Source organism: Protomyctophum bolini (assembly GCF_963924005.1).
Source record: "Protomyctophum bolini genome assembly, chromosome: 9".
Lineage (NCBI taxonomy): Eukaryota > Metazoa > Chordata > Actinopteri > Myctophiformes > Myctophidae > Protomyctophum > Protomyctophum bolini.
The window spans coordinates 23,396,257-23,418,768 of NC_137870.1; the positions used below are offsets into that span (position 1 = coordinate 23,396,257).

At 41.6% G+C, this 22,512-nt stretch overlaps 1 protein-coding gene across 1 annotated transcript; it reads left to right on the forward strand.

Annotated features, from left to right (window-relative positions):
• The first annotated feature begins 1,627 nt into the window (after positions 1-1,627).
• nmd3 (NMD3 ribosome export adaptor) lies at positions 1,628-21,795 on the forward strand. Its single transcript, XM_080771711.1, has 16 exons — positions 1,628-1,720; positions 2,013-2,075; positions 2,293-2,427; positions 3,076-3,172; positions 7,726-7,806; positions 9,104-9,232; positions 9,875-9,965; positions 10,873-10,951; positions 11,700-11,796; positions 12,950-13,067; positions 16,155-16,300; positions 17,782-17,894; positions 18,000-18,072; positions 18,258-18,364; positions 19,299-19,369; positions 21,260-21,795. The coding sequence occupies exons 2-16, from the start codon at positions 2,032-2,034 to the stop codon at positions 21,397-21,399; spliced, it is 1,521 nt and encodes a 506-aa protein (XP_080627837.1). The 5' UTR covers positions 1,628-1,720; positions 2,013-2,031; the 3' UTR covers positions 21,400-21,795.
• The last annotated feature ends 717 nt before the right edge of the window (positions 21,796-22,512 follow it).

The window sequence follows — 22,512 nt, forward strand, 5'->3', positions numbered from 1 at the left end:
TATTGATTGATAGGCTAAAAGCATTTCGTTTGATAGTACATCAGTGAGCTGGATGCAATCCTATCTGGTGGGGAGAGAGAGAACAGGTGGTGGAGGTGAACAGAACGCTGCCTACCCGGGTTCCATTTTAGAGGCAAATCTTTCCAGTGATGGCAACTAAAGTAATCAAAGAAATCAACCAAAGAACAAGATTTCTGTACAGGATCTCCTCACTGGTGGTGAGTAAGAATACATTGAGAACTGAGTGTTCAGACCTGAGAGTTAGAGCGGCGCGATTACATACAAAGTAAATTCAAAGACTAAAAGTTGTGCGAACGGGCGTGGTGCGACAGGGCGACGTGAACGAAGCGAATGGCCATGTCGTATCTTCCCCCCCAGCTGGAAAAATCCAACTGAAGTGAAGTTCGTTTCCCCCCAACTCCACACATTGATGTGTCCTCCTGACAGCCAATCAGCGTTGATGTTGTCCGGAACCCTGGAAATGTTTTAGCTGTTTGGTTGTATTCACCCATCCAACTGAACTGAACGCCGGGACTCGGCAACGGTGGAAAAACCAATATACAAACCCTTTGCAAAGACATACATTTTGCTGCTCATAAATGATATATTAGCAGGAATTATGTTAAATATATTGAACCGATCCGTCTTGTGTGAACTATAGCAGGTCCATTTTGGTTAGGTTACACTGCCAAAGTTAATTGACTGTCTACAGCCAATTAATCTGCATGCAACATGAGCAAAGGGACTTTTGTTTTAAATCAGCACTGACCTGCATGACCAAAGTGATGTGATTGAAGCGACTGTAAACAAAATAGGCCTAGCTTCAGGTTTGAACGCACAGGAACACTTCATCACGTCACTTTGACTATCCATGCACCTCACCTCATAGTACCATAGCACGGCTCCAGACATCCCAAAAGAAACTGGTCAGGCTACTGCTTGGCCTTACTTCTACAGCTCATTTTGCTAGGGTGGGATGGCTCAGGGTGGAGTACAGCAACTTGCAATGTAATGGATGGGCCTGCAGGTCTATACACTACAGTGACTACAGTATACATCACAAATACTTCCTAAACGTCAAGGACGTCCACAATCACAACACCAGAGGGAGCTCCACAAATCATGTTCAACCCAGATTTGGCTCAAACAAGGGGCTAAATTAGTTCTCCTCCTATGGCACAAAAATGTGTTACTCCCCAAACTCCTTCAAAACCAATCTTAAAGAGTATTTTCAGGGGCTGCAATTTGACACTGGCCCCAGTAAAGTCAAGTGAATATATCCCTCGGCCTGAGCAAGCAAGGCTCTATTAGCTCAATTGTAAAAAATCTATGGTAAAAGTTTGAGATCCAGCTGGATAATGAAAATCCTGTAGCCTATATTTTGTGATAAACTCTGCTCTGCCTACATTACAAAATACTTTTATGGGCGCAATGTAGCCAAATAATAAGTAATTTTTTACAGTTTACAGTTTTTACAGTGCTATGTATTATTGAATAATATTGACCGTTTGTAATATTATTGCTCAATTACAATGGTACTGCTGTCTACTTACCTTAGTAGCAATGCAGGCAATGAAAGACAGCCCCAAGTGCACGGTCCTTGTCGCAGCATTGATGACATCATCATCCTTTTCCCAGCAGCAGTCTGATAGAAACGTGGATGCTTTCAACGCAATGTTTCAACGTGCTGTGGAACTATAATCTACTGGTATAAACGTTGGTATGTTGTACTGATTGTATATGTCGTTCGAAAGGAAATTATTTAATCACTTTGTTGACATCGACATAGATGTCATTGCATATTAGTCGACCAAATTCCTGATCATAGCTTTTGTGAGCTACATGATCAGCTAATGCGCTCCGCTAACGTTGCTATGCTACATGTTTTTTTGTATTAAAAACTGTCGTTTGACCGTGTATTGATGTATTCCATATTGTATTGGTAAGGTATTATAGCTATTCTATAAATCTATACTATCATATACTGATGGCTGATGTGGTTACCCCCGTAGATCTGACTGGCTGTCCAGAATGGAGTATATTCAAGCTCCTGCCACTAGTATCCAGGGGAATATGTAAGTAATTAAAACTTGACTTTGTAAAGACTATCATAGATGTATTTAATCTAGTCTGACGAAAGTAATAGTCAGACTCGAAAAAAGTTCTATGATAGTCTCTGACTCAGATTATGTGTGCCCAGATATTTAACGTTTAATGATGAGTTGAATCAGGCATTCTTCTATACATACAAGGACATCATTAATATATTTTTAAATGTTTTCCTGCACTCAGCCTGTGCTGTACCTGCGGCGTCCCTATCCCACCCAACCCAGCCAACATGTGCGTGTCCTGCCTACGCACCCAGGTTGACATCTCAGAGGGCATTCCCAAACAAGTTTCAGTGCACTTCTGCAGGCAATGTGAAAGGTATGGATCTGCATGGGTCTTCCAAAGCTGTTTGTAGTAAGCAGTCTATGCAGCAGTTGTAAATATTTGGGTCACACCGTCGCATCATTACTGATAAGATGGAAGATGATGCTGACATGTATCGACAGCGAAGAATGCTCTATGCCCAAGCTAATATGTTAGCCAGGAAATTTCACTACTGTTCAGTTGAGGTCAAGGTGAACCTATTTAGAGCGTACTGCACCCCGCTGTATACAGCCCCCTTATGGGTGAATTATAAAAAAGAGAGTCTGCGCAAGCTAAAGGTGGCTTATAATGATGCTCTCAGGATTCTCCTGAAGAAGCCTAGGGGTGGCAGTGCTAGTCAGATCTTCTGCGACTCTGGTGTCTAACCACCTTCCAGGCTCTCTTGAGAAACCTCATGTTCAGCTTTAAAAGCAGACTTGATGGGTCACATAATAACGTGATTAAGGTGTTGACTAATCCTAGGTTTAGCACTGTTAGATACAGCTCTTTGATGTGGAAACATTGGTATGAGTGCCTTTTATAGATTTTTTTTTTACAAAACAAATCTTAATGATTTAATACACTATCAATTAGTTTTACATTTATTATCGAACTATAGTATGTACTATTGGTTTAGATTAAGAGAGTGTGTTCAATGTACAGGTATTTGCAGCATCCAGTTACCTGGATGACATGTGCTCTGGAGTCCAGGGAACTACTGACCCTTTGCCTGAAAAAACTGAAGGGCTCCATGACCAAAGTAAGCCGTGCATCCTTTTGCTACATGATATTAATGCTTTCATATAAATGTATGCGTTCACAAACATAACCAGTAAAAAGACTGTTCCTCGATTTACCTAAGGTAGTAGCTGAGCACAAGTGCTCATTTTCAGCAACGCCCTGCACATAGAAACACAGATAGACACACAGTACATCCACAGTTTTATACTGTATGTTTGGCCACTAAGCAGCTCCACTGGAGCAGTGTTGGGTGAGTGATGACCAATCAATTCCCGACCCAGATTGCAGGTACTGAAAGGTCTCTAGGACTATGGTTTGCTTCCTCCCTAGGGTCCTCCTACATCTCACCTGTGTGGTGTGCATGCATCCGTCCTTGTCCACAGTTGGCCTTACTCTGGTATATTTGAGTCAAGATTGTTTGTTGTTTGAGACTTCTCTGCACCCTTGTTGTTGCCGTTGAATCTGTCATCAAGTCTCTCTTCCTCCCCACTCGGTAGACTCTGGGGGTAACGATCACCGAGTTTTTTTTTTTCCTGATTACTTTTCTTTGTTTCTTTTTTTCATATATAATTTTTATTATTTTTACTTGTAAAAAACATACCTGGCTTGGAACTCGCAACCTGGCAACGCAATGCTCTGCATTCCACACTACAGCTGCTGACTTGCTGCTGCGGTAGAGTTTTTAAACTGGAATGTGTTTTTAGCGAGGTGAAACTGAAACAACAAAAACCAGTGGAAGGATACAACTTGGAATGTCATCTGTGTGGATGGAGTGTGGAGCAATGGAGCATATTATGGAATTGTTTTGCAAGTATGAAGTCGGCGAACATTTTCTCTTTCTGTGTGCAACAAGAGGAGAGAACGCATGCTAATACTTGTGGGGGAGGTGCCTGCGGGGGAGAGCTGTGAGCCTGTGACACATTATTTGTATGTATGATATAAACGGCGCAGCTTTTAACTTTTTTGATCGGATTTGCGAATCGGTGAATTTGGCTTGGCCGATCCGATGGATCGGTCGATCGGAGCATCTAGTTGTTTCTAACGTATGTAGTAAAAAATATGTAGTGCCAGACTAATCATTTAATTAAAAAGTGCCACAATATTTTTAGTGCATACTCTTATTTTGAAGGCCTCCTTCAAAACAACTCCCGGGCCATGAAGCGGAAGTAAAAATGGCTGTGAAAACTAAAGTGTCCCACCATCTTATTTTAATTCACCTGAAAGGCCCAAACATACAGTTTGTAACCGCCATCGGCACTTTGGAGTTATGGGCTGTGAATAAAGCTCCTTTTGACCAAAAACGCAACGTGGAAAAATAATCGGAGATAAATGCATTTTAAAAAATCTGTTTACATGAGGCGGAAGGAGGTGGACTTTTTAACTTCCCGTTCCTTTGCAGTCTACTCGGTCATCTAGCAACCCAGAGCCTATTCATACGGTGATGAAGAGTGCGATGTAACAAAAAAAAAGTATTAAAACTAAGGCTGTCAAAATTAACACGTATTTAATTTAGTTAATTGCGTTAAAATATTTAGCGCAATTAACGCATGTACAGTGTTCCCCCTAACTTGTGCCCAGTTCCCACTAGCCACCCGCGTCCGAAATGGTTGAGAAATGACTACTATGTTACCGTGTGGGGTCCCCAGGGGGTCCCTCTACTGTCACTGTACTGTATTGTCACACCCAATCATCTTATATTCAGTTAATATAATTGCGTTAATCTGCGCAACAGTGACACTTGATGGTGAAAACCAACCAAATGCTATTTCCCTGCTCGGACACAGCCAGGGACACAGCCAGGGATACACATAGCTGTCTATAGGAGTGGTTGCACCACTCAAGAAGATGCACAAGATGCATAAAATTGATGCACGATATTGAAATTTTGGCCCATAATCAATTAATTTCAATGTCAAATAATAATGTATCCACTGTCCAGTAGGTTATGTTACACCTGTTTTACATTATCTGTAATTCTGGCTGCAGATGCAGACTTCTTAAAAACAGTGCACTCGTATTACCTGCTTTATTTGGCCTACTAATGCACATATCGGTTCAAACAACAATCTAGTATTTTCTGTGTAATAGTTTTCCAATTGGTTGGCCCTTTTGAAAATGTCCCCAGATGATTGATTGAATCTGCATTCTGCAGCCCTCTTCGTCAGAAAAAGCCTTTGCATGCATAAAATAAATAATAATACATTAAAATATTTCTATAAATATATTATATATGATCGATATCAATATTGTATTTTTAAGGCTGATATTGTCAATAACGATATGAAGCCAGATTAATCATGCATACCTTAAAAACAAACGAATCTCTTAAACCCTAACCACACCAAAGGGTCACCATGCAACTCCTTGGGTCCAAATGGTTGCAAGGAGTTAAAGCTAAACCGTCTCGACCCTTTGGTGTGGTTTGGGCCATTGAATTCCATGCGTTGAATCACTAGGTTCAACGTGGGTCAACGTGCAACAAGACATCACACCACAGGGACAACGCTAAAACCGTCTTGACCCTTTGGTGTGGTTGGGGCTTTTACACCAACAGTGTTTTTGTGAAGCTGTTTTGTTTTGTTCATAAAGGTGAAGTATTTATTTTATCCAACCAAAGGAGACAACTGTCCCAGTCAGTCACTCCCACACAACACTAGCTGAAACAACCACAAGCAGTTTGTAGCAGATTAACATGGGCGCAGATTGAAAGCAGATATTCTCCTCATCAGCGCTTTGAGCAGACGTCGACGTGGCTGTGCAGTGGGGGGGAAAGTTTCTGAAAAATTCCATCACACTTTCCAACTATTTTATCTTCCCTCCCAGTTGTGGCCCTCTTAAGTTCAACTTACATGGTTTTTCGTGATTTATTTATTTTAATGTATCACCATAATGATTTGTTTTATTACCTCAAGGAAATTTTGTGGAAGGGACCAAAACTGAATGAGCATTTGACTGCCTGACTCATGCATATGTTGAGGAATAACATGCAAACTCAACACAGAAAGGCCCTTTTGCCAACCCCACCTAGGGTATGGGCGTTGATGACGCTGAGGAGAGAACATGCTCACAGTGTCCCTGGCAGGAATCCGTGTGTGTTGATTTCAGCGTTGAAACAAGACTTGCTCAGTTCAATTTCATTTAAATTGCCACTATGGCAACATTTTGGATTTGAAAAAAGAGGTGAGCTGAAATCATTAAAGGGACACTTCACCCTTTTTGCAAAAAAAATGATGTTAAGATTTAGAACACTCCTGAGGGTCTTTGTGTGTAATATGTGGTTTTAGATAGTTAAGCTTTTAGCAGAGAGCCCAGTGTTCTCTGATGTCATCGACCCTGGGCTCACTTCCTTCCTGGACTACAATTCCCATAATGCTTTGGTGCACTGCTCCGCGTGGATAGGGTGAGGGCTGTCAAGACATGTAGTCCAGGAAGTAAGTGAGCCCAGTGCCCATGACATCAGAGACTGGTCTCACTGCTAAAAATTTAAAATGTCTAAAACCACATATTACACACCCCCAGGAAAGTGTTCTAAATCTTATAAACATTAACATATATTCTTTTTGCAAAATGGGTGAAGTTTCCCTTTAACACTGAATAATGAGGGGGCACGGTGGCACAGTTGATAGTGCTGTCGCCTCACAGCTAGAAGGTCCTGGGTTCGATTCCCGCTCTGGACGCTGTGGGTGCTGGCGGCGTGTTTCCTCCTCCGCGTCATCAGTGCCCATACCCGAAGGCGGGGTTGGCGAAAGGGCCTTTCTGTGTGGAGTTTGCATGTTCTCCCCGTGTCCCCTAGGGTAGGTACCCTCACAACATGCAGTAATCCTGGTCACTAAACTGCCTCCCCCTGGCCAGCCGGGGCGCCTGATGGAGGGGAAAGGAACTGTTTGGAATAACGTGTTCCTACCACACGCTATGTCCAACCAGGGACACTCCCCCCTGTCAGGTGTAAAGGAGCAACTTGGATACTCGGGCATGAAGAAAGCATGAGTTCAAGTCCGTTGCTCTCCCCTTGTCCCCCATATATGGGGACTAGGTTGGTGGAGGGTGTGTAGAGCCCAGGATCACATTAGATGATTGACACAGGGGTGAAAAATGGGTTACAAAATCAAAAGCACAAACGAGCAATGCTAAATGGGAGAAAAAGTTGTTTTTAGTTATTAAGGGTGGGTACTCGAGGCACCGACTGAGGTCCCTTGGAGACGGCCGGTGGTCTGTAGTTAAAGGAAAAGAAATGTACGACTGCAAGTGGTCGAAGTTGGTATTACCAGTCCAGTCTGACCCCGAATATCAAATGGGTTTGGAAATGTTTAAACTGGCCTAAACCTAAAGCTAGGGTTCAAATGGTTAATCTGCAGTGAATGAAATGTATATAAAATGTAAAGTTTATAGTAAATACACAATCACCCAATCACAGTGGCATTAGGCCTCTGTATCACATTTTATTCTTGCCTAATATCTCTTGCTTTTCACAGGTCCAAGTAATATTGCTGGCAGTTTGAGATTTGCTGTGTGTAAATGTGTGAAGAATTTGTTTGCCAGTACATGCTCTAAACTAGAACGCTCTCCACTCAGGTGCGACTAATTGATGCTGGCTTCTTGTGGACGGAACCACACTCCAAAAGGATCAAGATAAAACTGACTGTACAGAAAGAGGTGAGGACACAGAAGGAGACCTGATAGGCATGAGAGAGTGACATTTAATCTATCAGATTAAAACGGATTAGGAACCCCTACTCAAAATGTAGTTCTCAAAGGCAGTGAATAGATGACTACCTCGGGTTACCTTTTTCTATAATTAACAGTTATGAAAGATGATGTCAAGAGTTAAAAGTTGAAATGTAGGAACACATTGTTGAAGCATGGATGAAACGAGTGCCAACGTTGAGGTTTAGAAACGCACCTTTGAAGCATAGATGATACAATGTTAGTACTATACTATTTCATTGGTTCACAATCTTTAACTAGAGACCCAAAACAAAATGTTGATGTCTCCCCGTGACCTAAACAAATGAAAATAGCCTGGATATTTTCAATAGTACTTAAACATTTGTTTTCTAATTAATGGAACTTTTAATGTATTAACTTATATTTACTCGTGTCGCAACCCGTGATCCATAAAAATGGGTCGCGTGACAGTATTTTGGAACCAGTGCTTTATTTGACTGTTGCCAGTGGCTGTCATCTCAGCTCTTTGACCTTTTAATGAGAACCCGAGCCCTGTGCTTCTCTGGGCCAGGTCTATTGTTTGTGCCATAACGGGGTCTGTCGTGTCCAATAGTGACTCTCCCACTGTTCAGAAAAAAGCACAGAAACAGTGACTTCAAAACATGCAATGTTTTTTGTCTCTTTCGAAGAGGCAACCATTTGAATGGGACACTTGTGCTCCTTCCAACGTCAGAAAAGATGAGTTTCGGTCAGGCTTTCCCAAATTTATTCGCACAGGACATCTAGGGGTGCAGGAGCGTCCAAAAACAGATCAGATGTCACTCAGACGTTCTGAGTGTCGTCAAAATGACGTCTCACCTCATTTGCTGGCAAAAAAAGTTTGGATGTTGTATTGCCCTTGATGTTGTATAAATATGTTCTTGATGTGCATCTCAGTTCATTTTTGATGGATTTCATAGAATCAAATTCTGTCTCTGTCATATAAACCTGAGTAATATTGAATGGTTATCGAGGTCACAGCCAGTGTAAAGGGTTTGCAGTCTTTAAAGATTTCATATTCATAGATTGCAACCCAGTGATATCACTAGAACACTGCTGAGTGTTTTGACTGTTATGCTATGTAATGCACATCATCCGTTTTTGCAGACTCCCGTACAGGACAGGCTTCAGACGTGCCTCCTCAGGCCACTTGATGCGATATAATGTTAAGTCCTGATTGCGTGCCTTAATTCTATGAGTTCCGTTGCTAGTCTTGAATGGTGTGTGTGTGTGGCTCTCCTACTAGGTGTTGAATGGAGCCATCCTGCAGCAGGTGTTTGTGGTGGAGTTTGTCATCCTGCACCAGATGTGTGACGACTGCCACCGTGTGGAAGCCAAGGACTTCTGGAACTCTGTAGTGCAAGTTAGGCAAAAGGTAGGTGTATATTGGTCAATGTGGATCCTTAACCCCCCCCCCCCCCCCCCCACACACACACACACACACACACACACCATTTCCCCCAGAAATCTACGACCTTCTGAAAATCTGAAATTATTTTATTTTCATGGGTGCTGTAGTTGTAATGAATGAAGTGGTTCTCAACCTTTTTTGAAATTTGGACCACTACCATACTTCAAAATATCCTCAAGGACCACCCCTCTCAACCTACCCTACACTGAAGACATAATGCACACATGTTCACACATTGTTCCCAGGTCGAGTGAAGTGAGTTCATGTTAATTTCTCAGATCAAAAATCCTCCCCAAAACATACTACTACTCAAATCTATTTAATATTCAGTTAAATGACTCCTGCTGGTCCTGTGGGAGTTATGGTTGTTGTAACACTCTCCTTGGGTGTGATCTGCTGAAGCGGTTATTAAATGTATTCTGTAAAACATTTGACAGGAATAGATTCTACAGTGATTATGCAGTAAGCAAGTGACTAAATTAACTTTCAAACCAATGTGTGGAACCCACTACAGAGTTATGTGGTTAGTTGAATATATTCAGTATGTGTCTCACTGACTTTTCTTATATTCAGTATGTGTCTCACTGACTTTTCTTCCACTCATAGACTCAGCACAAAAAGACATTCTACTATCTAGAACAGCTCATCCTCAAACACAAGCTCCACCAGAATTCTCTCAACATCAAAGAAATCCATGGTGGGTATGATTTTATAACAAAATGAGAACTTGTCATGTGCAACTAATTAAAAGGAAATGTCATTGATAAACTCCCGGACCACCACTGTGTAGATTGGGGTTTGATTCCTCCCTCGTGCCTTGGCCTCGTGCTCCCAACAAACACAATCGGCCTAGTTTGCGGGTTGGTACCTGAGTGGGGAGGGTGTTCTCTCTTTCTGAAGTAGCGACTCCTATACGTTGATAGGGTTGTCTGTTCATCAGGGAGCAGAAGTGGGAGGGATAGTTAATCTGCTTTATGTTCTTACGGAGTAACGGATGGCAAACCATGTGTGCATATCACTGGCCCCAATCAAGCTGCCCTAGAGTGAGCTTCAGAAGGTCATGTGATCTATCTGACATACTGGGTCAGACCAAGCGTTCCACATGCTAGTCGTCATCTCATAACCTATTTGAGGACTCAGATTTCTACAACGCATACGTGCGGGCGTACATACTTGACAGACAATACATGACCCAATGTAACATGCCTTCCCTAATCATCTAGTTTGATGTCCAACATTTGTTGCCATATGTGGCCTACGCTAGGAGCACACACACACCTGGTAATCCACATCCTCAGAAACGCATGCTGTGTGCATTAAGTTATGTCTCAGCTGCTCAGAAGCCTTTATTCATGGACATGGTAGTAAAGTGATGATTGAGCCAGTTTCATCTGAATGACCTCCATGTCTCTGCAAAACTTAAAAGCTTTGAAGGCTTCCAACATGTGGCAGCCATATTATTTCTTTACCATTTTCAAGCTGCACCTAATATTTGTATGTGTGTTTTCTTTTCCATGTCTAAGTTTTTCTGGAATGTTGTTGAGCTGTGAATCACATTTGGTAATTTATTTGTGTACAGTATTTTAATTCTGCTTCTCTCTCAGAGGGGATTGATTTCTACTACGCCTCTAAACAGCACGCTCAGAAGATGGTAGACTTCCTACAATGTACTGTACCATGCAGGTGAGAAGTACTAAATGCACTATCAGGATCAAGTTTAACATTTCAGTAGATATATTTTTCTTTTTTAATAAAATAGTTTATTTAGTAGACTTTACCCTGAAAGACCCACACTACAACCAATGTAGGAATTTGTAATGTAATGTTTAATTCTCCTCCAGCTATTCAATATGGCCATGGTGACATAGGCAAATAGAAGGCCAAGCTTATGGTCTCTCTGTAAGCAATGATATGGGAAAGAAATCATGTTGTGTGACCCCGTCCCCTCCTGTTTTCATTTTCAACAGAAAGCGTTCTTGGCAGCAGCTTTTCTTTATAACGGGTGGAGGGTGTGAACACACCCTTAGACCACGCAAAACCAACAGTGAATTCTTAACCCAGAGATCAGATTCTAAAAATGTCTTCTACATCCTGACAGATGTTAAAAAAAAGCTATAAAAAAGCTATGCTTCTATGTCAGTCGTTCTTCGATTTTTCAAAAATAGCAGACCTACAATCTCGTAGCGCGCCACTCGGTGGCGCGGTATGAGCTTGTAGATCTGCTATTTTTCAATAGCTAAAGCATAACGTAATGCTAACACCAAAAGGGGTTCCCGCCCAAAATGGGTTAACATGCACACTGAACTGAACAGTGTTTGGCTGTGATACCTTACCTATGATCACCTATGATACTTGTATATATGATACTTGTATACGTTCTCTTTGTAACTCAATGAAATCTCTGACATGTGATACTCTTTCATTTATAAAGGTCAAAGACATCCCAGCGTCTCATCTCTCATGATGTCCACACAAATGAGTACAACTATAAGAGCACCTTCTCTATGGAAATTGTACCTGTCTGCAAGGTATATACATGTGGGGGGAGGGGGGGGGGCGCGCCAATGGGTTTGTGTTAGACCTCTGTATCTGAGACATGCAGACATGTTCATACCATATGTTTGGCTTTTGACAAGCCAGGGCAGAGTTTTGTTGCAACCCAAATCCCTGCTTCATCAATGCTTCTCTTGTGTTTTCTGGAAGATACTTTTACCAACATGTAGATTGAAAACACTGCCTAGCCAATAATATTTTTATCTCATCTTATTGGTATTGGCTGTGTACCCCTCAAAGCTGATTCCCTAGACTTATTCAGTAGACAGCTAAAATGCATGCGCTCTAGCATGAAGGCAAAACAAGTCAATTAGGTATTCAAGTTGTTTTAATACAATAGATGCAATCTTTGGTCATATTTTTGTCACTGTTAATTATGCATCATTAAGGTGACTGATTGTTGTATATATCTTGCGAGATTACAAACCTTAAAAATAAATAAATATTTATATATATTGCTCTTTACATTGATGGGTGGAAGTATATATCTCATAAGTTATTTTTATTTATGAATATTCTATAATTACTTAATTTACATTCCGCCTCTTACATTGCTCAGCAGCAGATAACCACCTGCCAGAAAGCTGCATATGAACATGATTAATACCATGGGACCAAAATAATTGCATGTGAAATGGCAGGGGGTAGATTAATAATGTTTCTCATTGAGTACACTAGGATGTGCTCTTCAAACCATAATCAGCATTTGTGTGACTGCATCAAAACAATGTTAAATTGCTACAAAATTAATTCATATTTGAAACGAGGGAAGGGCAGTTTCACACTTCAATTTCTGCATTATGAGCAAACATGCAGCCTTGCCTTGAAAGGATTTAAATGTCACCAGTAAAATCTTAAATAATACTGCTGTTTAGAGATACCACTGACCAGAACTTTGCTTTGCATAATTTTCTGCCATGTTTCAAATACAAAGGTGTAATCCCAGAGCTCAACTCCAAATCTCAGTTACTTCTCTGGGGCTTTCACTGAGGGGAACGGACAAGAGCTGTTAAGAAGCCAAGTGAGCTAAGAGTGGTTGGAAGCCAAGTGAGCTGCCATTGTGAGTGCAAAGTTGTTATCGCTCTGACCTTACTTTGACTCTCTGCGTGTATTCTTTTTGGTTGCTAGGACAACGTGGTGTGCCTTTCACCTCGTCTGGCCCAGAGCCTGGGGAACATGGGTCAGGTGTGTGTGTGTGTTCGAGTCACCAGCACCATTCACCTCATTGACCCCAGAACACTGCAGAGTGAGTACACTTACTGAACTTCTACTTCTGTGCTCTCCACAACTTCATCTTCATCCTACTGTGGCTGTTGGAACCAAGGGAGTGCCCGGTTTTGAGTCTGTCGGACCCACGGTTCTCCAGAACCACCACAAAAGGCTCTGCTCAGGCTCTGCCAGTGGGCCTAATCAGCCTAAATCCCCTCACCTGTGCAATTTCCAGCCTCTGACTCAGCCAATTGATCTCCATGTGGGACACAGACAGTTAAAACGGGTGCTATGACAAGTTGACAACAGGTATTATTAATTTCCAAAGTTGCATCGTTCTCAAGTAGGCCGATGGCCCACGGGCACGTATAGGTCTAGTTGTAATTAAAGACTTGCACATGTGCTACACTAGAAGTTTCAAGATTCTTTATTATGACATAATTGGTATGATAAATAACAGCAATAAGATAAACGGAAAATACATATAGATTATTATTTTTTTAAGATTTATTTATTGAAAATGCAGATATTTACAACAATGAATTACAGAATCATGACTTTTTATTTTATTTTAAACAAGACAAGACAAACTCAAAAAGGAAAAGACAAAAAACAGTAAAAACAAACCCACCCCCCACCCCAACCCCAAAAAGGAAAACTACACAGCTCTCATTACTCTGTATTGTACACAACACCTCTTGACAGCATCAACTCGGAAACAATATAAATAAAACTAAATCAACCCAGAGGAGATATTGAAGGTAGAACCTCAAAGAACCTGCCCCATATCTTTTCAAAAGTAGCAGGCCTTCTTCTTACATTGTACAGTATCTTTTCAGGGGTACAGTATGATGAAAGCTCATTCAGCCAGTGTCTCTGTGAAGGTGATTTTTCAGATTTCCAAAGATGATTTTCTTCGCAGCTGTACTGGCGAGTAACACAAAGTATGCTTTGTTAAAATTTGTGTTGATCAATGTAACGTCACCCAGTAACCAAATTCTTGGATCATGTGGTATTTCAACCTCTATGATTTCAGAGACAGTAGACATGATGAACTTCCAATAATCGATTAAAAGTGGGCAGTTCCACAACATATGTAATAGGCAGCCTTCTGTTATCTTACATCTTTGGCACATAGTGGAGATGCTTCTATCAATCTTGTGTAACCTGAGCGGAGTAAAGTAAAAATGTTAAATTGCATCTGTCTATGTTTGGTGGAAACCAGAACCCTCTGAGCTCTCTCTAAAATTATCTCCCAATCCACATCATCATAGGTGCATCCCAAGTCGGTCTCCCATTTAAAAAATACATATAGATTTTGTCAACTAAACTTGCACTATACCGATAATGCATGCGTATACCATATCCTACCTTACTGTACTTCAGATTGTGTGCCATCCACTTAAAATAACTTCACTACAGTTGGCTATATTTTCCCAGAAGTTGTCCTCCTTGTCATGGAATTGGGTTATACTAGTAAACCGATGGACAGTATATCCAATCAGAGTGCAAGGATATTCAGCCAGACACGGAACAAGAAATATATAGCAAGATTGGTTGATGGCACATTCTCTACAGAAGAAAATAAAGCAGAACTGCTTTATTTTCACGCCGTAGTCACATTCATGTTATCATTGTACCAGCCATCATCTAGCTGTTGACATGAATTGACAACACACTTGGTATGTTACCAAAACATGGGTGCCAGCTCACGTCACCTGGGATGCCGTCTCGCCCTGCTGCTTTGCTGATGTTGACACATTTGAACACTTGGGCCTCTGCTATGACGTGGTCGTGTTGGCAATTTCCTATCCCACATTTTAAAGAAAAAAAGCTAAAGTCGTATTTGCTAGGAAAATATTTATTATATGTTGACAGAAATGGGCTTCCATGCACCTCAAAGCAAACTGAGTAAATGTAGAATTAAACTATAGGTTTAGCTAAGTGTAGTTCTACCCTCAAGGTTCCCTGATATCCCTCTGAGAATCAGTACTGTGATGCGAGAGTGGACTAGCCAACTCCAACTTTGATAGTGTGTGCAGTTTAGGGTGAGTGTTGGATTACATTAAAACGGCACTATAAAAAATCTTCATATTTCACGTGTCGGTTAACATTAGAGCAGTGGAATGTGCCTCGGGTCTGTCTCCTCTGTTGTACTAAACTGACCCCAGTCTGCTTGCCACATGTTCATCACAGCCCACTAACTCAACTGCTTTCGTCTGCTCCTAAACAAAGCATACCACATAAGACAGACAGGCACACACACAACCTTTTTTCAATTGACTTAGACTTGGCCTGTACAGCCAAATGAGAACATAACATTGTGTAATCAAATCAATAAGAGGAAGTGGCAGATCTGGTGTAACTATTGATCATGCAACGGGTTCAGAGGTTCTCTGTTGCAGATTTGTGACGTCTTGAAAGGCAGTGCACGCGTTTTCAATTAGTGTTCAAAGGCCAGGCTATTTTTATGCCGGTATTTAAACTGTTTTTACTTGCATTTTTAACAAGAAACAGATTCACATAAGGTCAGGCTATTTTCCCACAGAAATCCTCAGAACACAACTTTACAAGTTTTAGTTTAGCTTCCTACAAGTGTAGAATGGAAGGTACTGTGGTGGTGTTTGTAAGGTACAGTGGCAGCTAATGTTAAATACTGATGGTGTTTATAATATGCCATGCATAAATACGGTGCACATAATTACCGATTCATTTTCTTGCTCTTGTTTTTCTCTTTTTTTTCCTTTAACTCTGCCAGGTTTTTGTTTATAAGTAAAATAAATAAAATAATAATTTAAAGAATCGGTATCAGTATCGGCCGATCATTAAAGAAAAATCACACCCGTGTGAACCGAGTGGTGCAACTCCCCTCTCTCCCTCTCTCTCTCTCATTAGCAGGCAACAGTCCAGCGCTGTCTCTCTCTCTGTTTCTGGCACAACAGCGCCCCTACTGGTACTCAGACTGGTGCTCATTAACCAACACATAGGTGAACACGGACATTGCTGTTCCTTGGAGTGGTTGCACCACTGTGATCGGTATCTGCCCCCAAAAACGTGATCGGAGCACCTCTACTCATTATGTGTACCATTCTGTCAAAATCTATTCATCATATTTATCCACTAGTTGCTGAGGTGGACGGGGGCACATACTGGCGCCAACCCTTCAATAGTCTCTGTAGCCCACGGCAGCTACAGGAGTTCATCGTCATGGATATCGACATCATTAGAGACCAGAAACTGGGGGCTGGTGCAGGCCTGAGGTCCAATAAGGTGAGTGTTTTGAAGGGTGAGGTTGTGGCAGTAGAATAGATTGATTTATAGGGTAAATCTATGGCAGGCCATGTCACCATTACATTATCCCTGAGCCTGGCTAGTGTCTTGTTTAAATGCCAACAGGTTTGAGGGTACCATTCTGTTGCCTTCTAGAGCAGTGGTTATCAACGTTTTCTGGGCCTACTTGAACATCTGGAAAGCATTCATGGCCCACCCATCTGACCAATCAGCTGCTGTGTCAAGTGGCCAGATGGCTGCTCGACCGCTCGTTGGGTGTGCATGACTGTGCATGGGTGGGCACTTCCATCGTTACCGGCTTGGTGCTCTACACCCGGGCACCGGTCTAGTTGTTATAATGATCATTAGAGCAGTAAGCTGACTATCTCCCAGACAGAGTTTTAATGGAATGTAGAAGCGATTGTCCAATGCCAATCTAAATAGTTTAGCAACTGTTGCTATGCAGGTCAAGCGTTCGCCACCTCATAGCTGTGTTATTTTGCATGGCTGTGTTGTTGAACATATACACAGCTTATCTAAACGACTGACCCGTGCAACTAATGTTACTTTGCCACATCTGTTGGGTGGCTGTTAAAAGTAGATTTCTCCCTCTGACATTTCCTCGTATTTCTAGTTTATTTAAATGTCATGCGATTTTGTCCAGTGCATAGCCTACTGCAGGCCTGGTTGGCTAGATTTAGAAGACATTTTGATGCTCTTACTACTGAAATGGTTGATAATTTATATGGAGAAATCCCGTCATTTAACATGCATCTCTATGGGGGAGAAGGACAGCTTGCCCTGTCTCCTCGCTGCTAACGTGCCTATTGGACAAGGACGGGTTGGGGAGGGACTTAGCCATTGTTGTCACTGGTGCCAAAGGTTGCCTACCTGTTCTAGAGTGTTAAAGGACAACTTTAGTTTTTTTCAACCAAGGTTCATGTTTTAGGTTCTTATTAGTGAAAGTAAAATAATGAGTGTAATTTCTTTTCGATTTGCTGATTTCTTTCGTTTTAGGGATTTTATCTGTTTTGACAGGGGGTCGGGGCCTTCGAGCATATGTATTTTTTTACAAAACTTTATAGCGATTTATTATTTTTATTATTTACTATAGTCCTACTAGACCCCAAGAAATTACATCTGGCCACAAAAGATCACGGGATCTATTGAATGTGTCAAACTGACATATTGAGCCTATGACACAGTGTGGCTTCCCCCCAGTAGGCTACCTTCACATTCAGTACAATACATATATATACATATTTAGCCCCATGCTCGAATGCCCATGTCAAAAACAGCTAAAATCCCTAAATCGAAAGAAAGCAGCAAAGATAACACTCAAAAACACTCTAAAACATGAACCTTGGTTGAAGAAAACTAAAGTTGTCCTTTAAGACAACAATGTGTTTGCTACATAATATGGTAGGATGATGCTAACTGTCTTCTGTGTGTGTGTGTGTGTGTGTGTGTGTGTGTAAAAGCACGTCCTGGCTGAGGCGTGGGTTCAGAAGACATCGGAGATGAATACCAGTCAGCAGTACCACTGTCGTACCTTCCTGGGTCACCTGCTCAACATAGGAGACCTGGTGCTGGGGTAGGTTTGTGAGGCCGATAAAGAGGTCCAATGCTGCCCAAAATAAAGGCCAAATGCACCCCATGATATCTGCTTATTTTGCTACTTTGTCTTACTATGCTACAGCTTTGACTTTGCCAATTCCAACGTAAATGACGAGTACCTGAATAAGATGAACCCTCACCATGTCCCTGATGTGGTAAGAGACCCCATTACTGATCATCCACAGTGAACAAATTACTTTCTTACAGCTCCCCCAAAACCATAGAATTGTAGATACTGACCCCTAGTGGTACTTTACCATACTCTGTGTTCAAATGTGCAACATCTATAACTACTGCAGACATGCTTTTTTTTTATTTGAACAATTTTCAAACCAAACAGGTGTTGATTAAGAAGAGCTACGACCGCAACAAGAGGGTGAAACGTAGGAACTGGAAACTGAAGGAAATGGAGAAAGACAGGGAGGGCTTGGCCCCAGATGATGAGAGGTAGGAAAGTTATGCAGCATTCATGCCAAGTCCTTTGCCAAGTTTCCTAAATTTAGGACTGGAAAAACAACCCATCTACATTTTATTCATGAAGTGCTTAATTAAGAAGGCCATCATTGGCTTACCATTAGTTGCCAGTGTGTTGCACTGTGGAATAGGCTTTAGGGCAAAGCAGATGAGTCTTTAGTGGTCACTGGTCAGGAGATGCACGCACATCCACGAAAATTCAACTGGTGCTCGAATAAGAGATAAACTAAAGAGAATGCTCCCAAAAAATGTATTACCAAGCAATCAAAATTCACAACGTTTCGGCCTTCGTCAGGCATTCTGATACCTTTTATATATCTTTATGGATCTCTGCCATAAAGTGTTATTGGTGGTACTGTATTGTAACTAGTGTATACAAAGCTAAATAGAATTCTACGGATCTCCATATAATATGGTTTATGGTTATGTCTGAGTCATAGTGATGTAGCAGTGGTCAGCCGGCCCTCCCGTGAACCAGTTTCAAGGGTGGCCAGGGAATCAAACCCGACCACCCTGAACTCAGGGCAACACTGGAGTTTTCAGTCCAACTACAGTAGTTTGCATAACACTGGATCATTTCACAAAGTTTCATCATGTTTCTAGCTTGCAGCAAAATGAGTACAACCTAACTTGTGAATTATCAATTTTGTTCACTTTCATTGAGGTGACATCATACAGGCAAGGTTCTCACGGCCATGAAATTCTTGGAAATATTTTGAAATCGGGGAAAAATGTTTTCCACGTCTGGAAAAGTACATGATGTGAACATGCACTGTATCATTATCAGACTTAACTTTATCCTTCAACTTCTTGTTTATGCCCAGAAATGACTGGATATACAGGTTTTGTATTTTGTAAAAATATTAGACCGTTGAATGTTTAAGCATGTAATGATCGTGTTTCTCAGACAATATCAGGACTTCCTAGAGGACCTGGAGGAGGATGAGGCGCTCAGGAAAAATATCAACATCTTCAGAGGTGAGTCAGGCTGATTCCTTGGGAGAGTTTCAGGGCCCCTCAGATTACGTGTTTTAAAGCCCTAACCACACCAAAGGGTCAAGACGGTTTTAGCGTTAACTCCTTGCAACCGTTTGGACCCAAGGAGTTACATGGTGACCCTTTGGTGTGGTTAGGGCTTTAGACATTTTATTTTCATTCTCTTAAATCCCCTCTAATCCAGAAGCTGTCATTGAGACAGATCAGTGGTTAATGGGACACTTCACCCTTTTTGCAAACAATGTATGTTAATGACGTTTAGAAGATTTAGAACACTTTCCTGGGGGTCGTGTGTAATACTGTAAATCCTCCAGTAAACGCCTCCTTTCTATTAATTTCCGGGCCCCTATTAATCACCGGTGATGGCGTTGAATTAAGTAAATAAATTCCGGCCGCCATTTATGAGCCGGGGTTTTTTGTGTTTTTTTTTTTTCAAGTGCCGTATCTGTTACTTTCGCTGCTCTGGCTGGCTGTGCCTGTCACGTCAGCATCCACTGTCCAGATGCTGTGGCCGCGGTGCTCGGCTCGCACACAATACAACAACAAAGTTAATAACTTCGGGAGAGAGCCCCCACAGATCTGCCCTTCATGCAACGAACGTTGGTTCGATAAACGGCAGATCAATGAGCGCATGGGGGGTTTTGCAGCCTGGCGCAGCCCCATGCGCCTTTTGGATCTCTCATTTTATGGAACAAACGTACCACCGGTATGCTGTTAGCTTGTTGCTACCGGGACCCCGTTAGCAACAAGTCTCTCTCTCTCAGACGTTCTCTACGTCTCTCTCTCGCGCGCACGGCCCGCGCGCGTTAGAGAGAGAGACGCTCTCTCTAACACGTCTTTCTTTCTCTCTCCCTCTCTCTCTCAGACGTTCTCTCTAACACGTCTCTCTCTCTCTCGTGCGCGCGTTAGAGAGAGACGCTCTCTCTAACACGTCTCTCTCTCTCTCTCTCTCTCTCTCTCTCTCCCCCCCTCCCGTTGAATGAAGCACTACAGTGTTGCACTGTTCTGATTTGATATTACCGGTATATGAAATAGCCTATCATACATTTTATTTTTATGTTATTATTTGCATCTGAACTTGTCAGTAGCCTAACTGTAGGCCTTTACCACAGTACTGTGGTAGTCTATCTCAGTTGAAGTGTGACCAGATTTGACTGAGGGACTGCCATTGTATTTTTATTTGTTTCATGTCATATGAAACTAGGTAATCGTATAGCTTCAAATGACATAGCAGGGAATCATATAGCTTCAAATGACATTGGTTATTCAAGTTAAATTGATATGTTGATGTTATTATGGTATTTACCATAGGCAATATGCCAATAATGGAAAAACAGTTAAAATTACCATTGAGCACCTGCAACTGCACTGTTCAATATTTCATGAGGACTTGGTTTCAATAGGCTACATGAGCCCAATACATTTTACTGTGTTCTAACTGACCCAAAATGTGATTTGTTCATTATGATCAGTTTGAAAATTAGAAATAAAATGCCTCCTTCTTATAGCTGCCTCCTTCCAATAAAAGCCCGGTATCTTGATCGGTTGAGACAAATAATAGCCCGGGTTCCTAAAAGAGGATTTACGGTATGTGGTTTTTGATATTTTAGATGTTTAGCAGTGAGCCCAGTGTCTCTGTCATGGACACTGGGCTCACTTACTTCCTGGACTACATGTTGACACGTATTAAAAGCATAGACTGAACCGGACTGACCCCCCACCCCCCCCCCCCCGCTATTCATTTCAGTGGAAGTTGCTCAGTTCAGTGGCGTTCTGAAGCACCACGTTTTTTTTTTCTTCTGGCCTTGCGTATTTTCGTCTTTAGTATATAGGATATTCATGTGATGTTAATTTTAGCATCTTTATTTTCAGACGCATCTAAGATCCCAGTGGAGGCTGAGAGTGACACTGACGATGAGGGTGCGCCACGCATATCCCTAATAGAGATGCTGGAAGACCTTAGCCTGGCAGACGCTACCGGAGGAGAGGGCGCTGACATGATGATGGACTAGCCAATCAGGAGGCAGCATAGATCACATTCACGGTCTGATCTGTGAAATGAGAGCCTACAGACATCCTTGTAACAAATGACTGATCAGTCCAGTCCTACGTCTGGTATGACAGATTGAGGACAGATGGGCTCATATTTAGAAGCTAATGTATTGCACAAATCGCAGTCCCTCAGTCTAAACTGATCTTGAGATGATTTCCAGTCAAAATCTGGGTTTCAGGGTATTAGCTATGCCACTCATTGGCATTTATCTTGTTCTAGCGGAAGTTCTCCTAATGCAATTTTCAACCAATTAATAACTATCTTTATATTGATACAGTACATGGTTTGAAGTGATGTATGAATGGAGTGCTATACAAGTACATTATTAAAGGATATTACTCCATTTACACAGGTCCTAAGCTGCCTGTCTGAGATTATTTTATTATTTCTACTTTTTCGCAGGACAGGGTAGATGAGATGGACAGGAAAGTGAGGGCAGAAGGAAGGAATACACATTTCCAAGCTGGAATGGAATCGAGGGTAGTTGATGCCTTAACCGTTTGGCTATGAGTGTGCCTTAAAGCAAAATAGGGTTTGAAAGTGGATCCTGCTTCTATCCAGTTTATTACACCTGATACAAAAATATAATTTGGAATTGTATGAACAGAACAGGAAATGTTCTGTGTGATTTATTGTGCTGTTTAATGGATCCACTAGAGGGAGGCAAGGATCTGCAAGGTTTTTGTTAATGTTTTTCCCTGTGATTGATACTCTGACTTATTTTTATTTTTTAGGTCAAATGAAAAGTAAAGCAGAATAGTACAAGAATCCCAGAGGACGATAAGCCATGAGGGCATAGAACACTTGTTGCTGATGTGGTCTTGGAGAGACATGGCAGAATTAAGTTTATAAGAATTGGAACTTTATAGAAAATTCGGTTCAGTGTTCAAATCTTCATTGTCTGGTGGAGACCTGTGCTCCACAGAGCACTTTTTCTGGTTAAGTAATCAATTAGATTTGAAATATGACTTCATAATCATTCATGAACTAGCTTTCCCCAGAGGGTGGTGGGCATAACTACTGGTATGTGATTGAGGACATATCATTTAGGGGAGGGGGATGCAAAGTCCTA

Bases quoted from the DNA above. Each gene is read 5' to 3' on its own strand.
- nmd3 (XM_080771711.1), top strand. From the start codon at position 2,032: ATGGAGTATATTCAAGCTCCTGCCACTAGTATCCAGGGGAATAT. The intron at 13,068-16,154 runs GTGAGTACACTT...TTTATCCACTAG, and splicing joins TGACCCCAGAACACTGCAGA to TTGCTGAGGTGGACGGGGGC. The intron at 18,365-19,298 runs GTAGGAAAGTTA...CGTGTTTCTCAG, and splicing joins TTGGCCCCAGATGATGAGAG to ACAATATCAGGACTTCCTAG.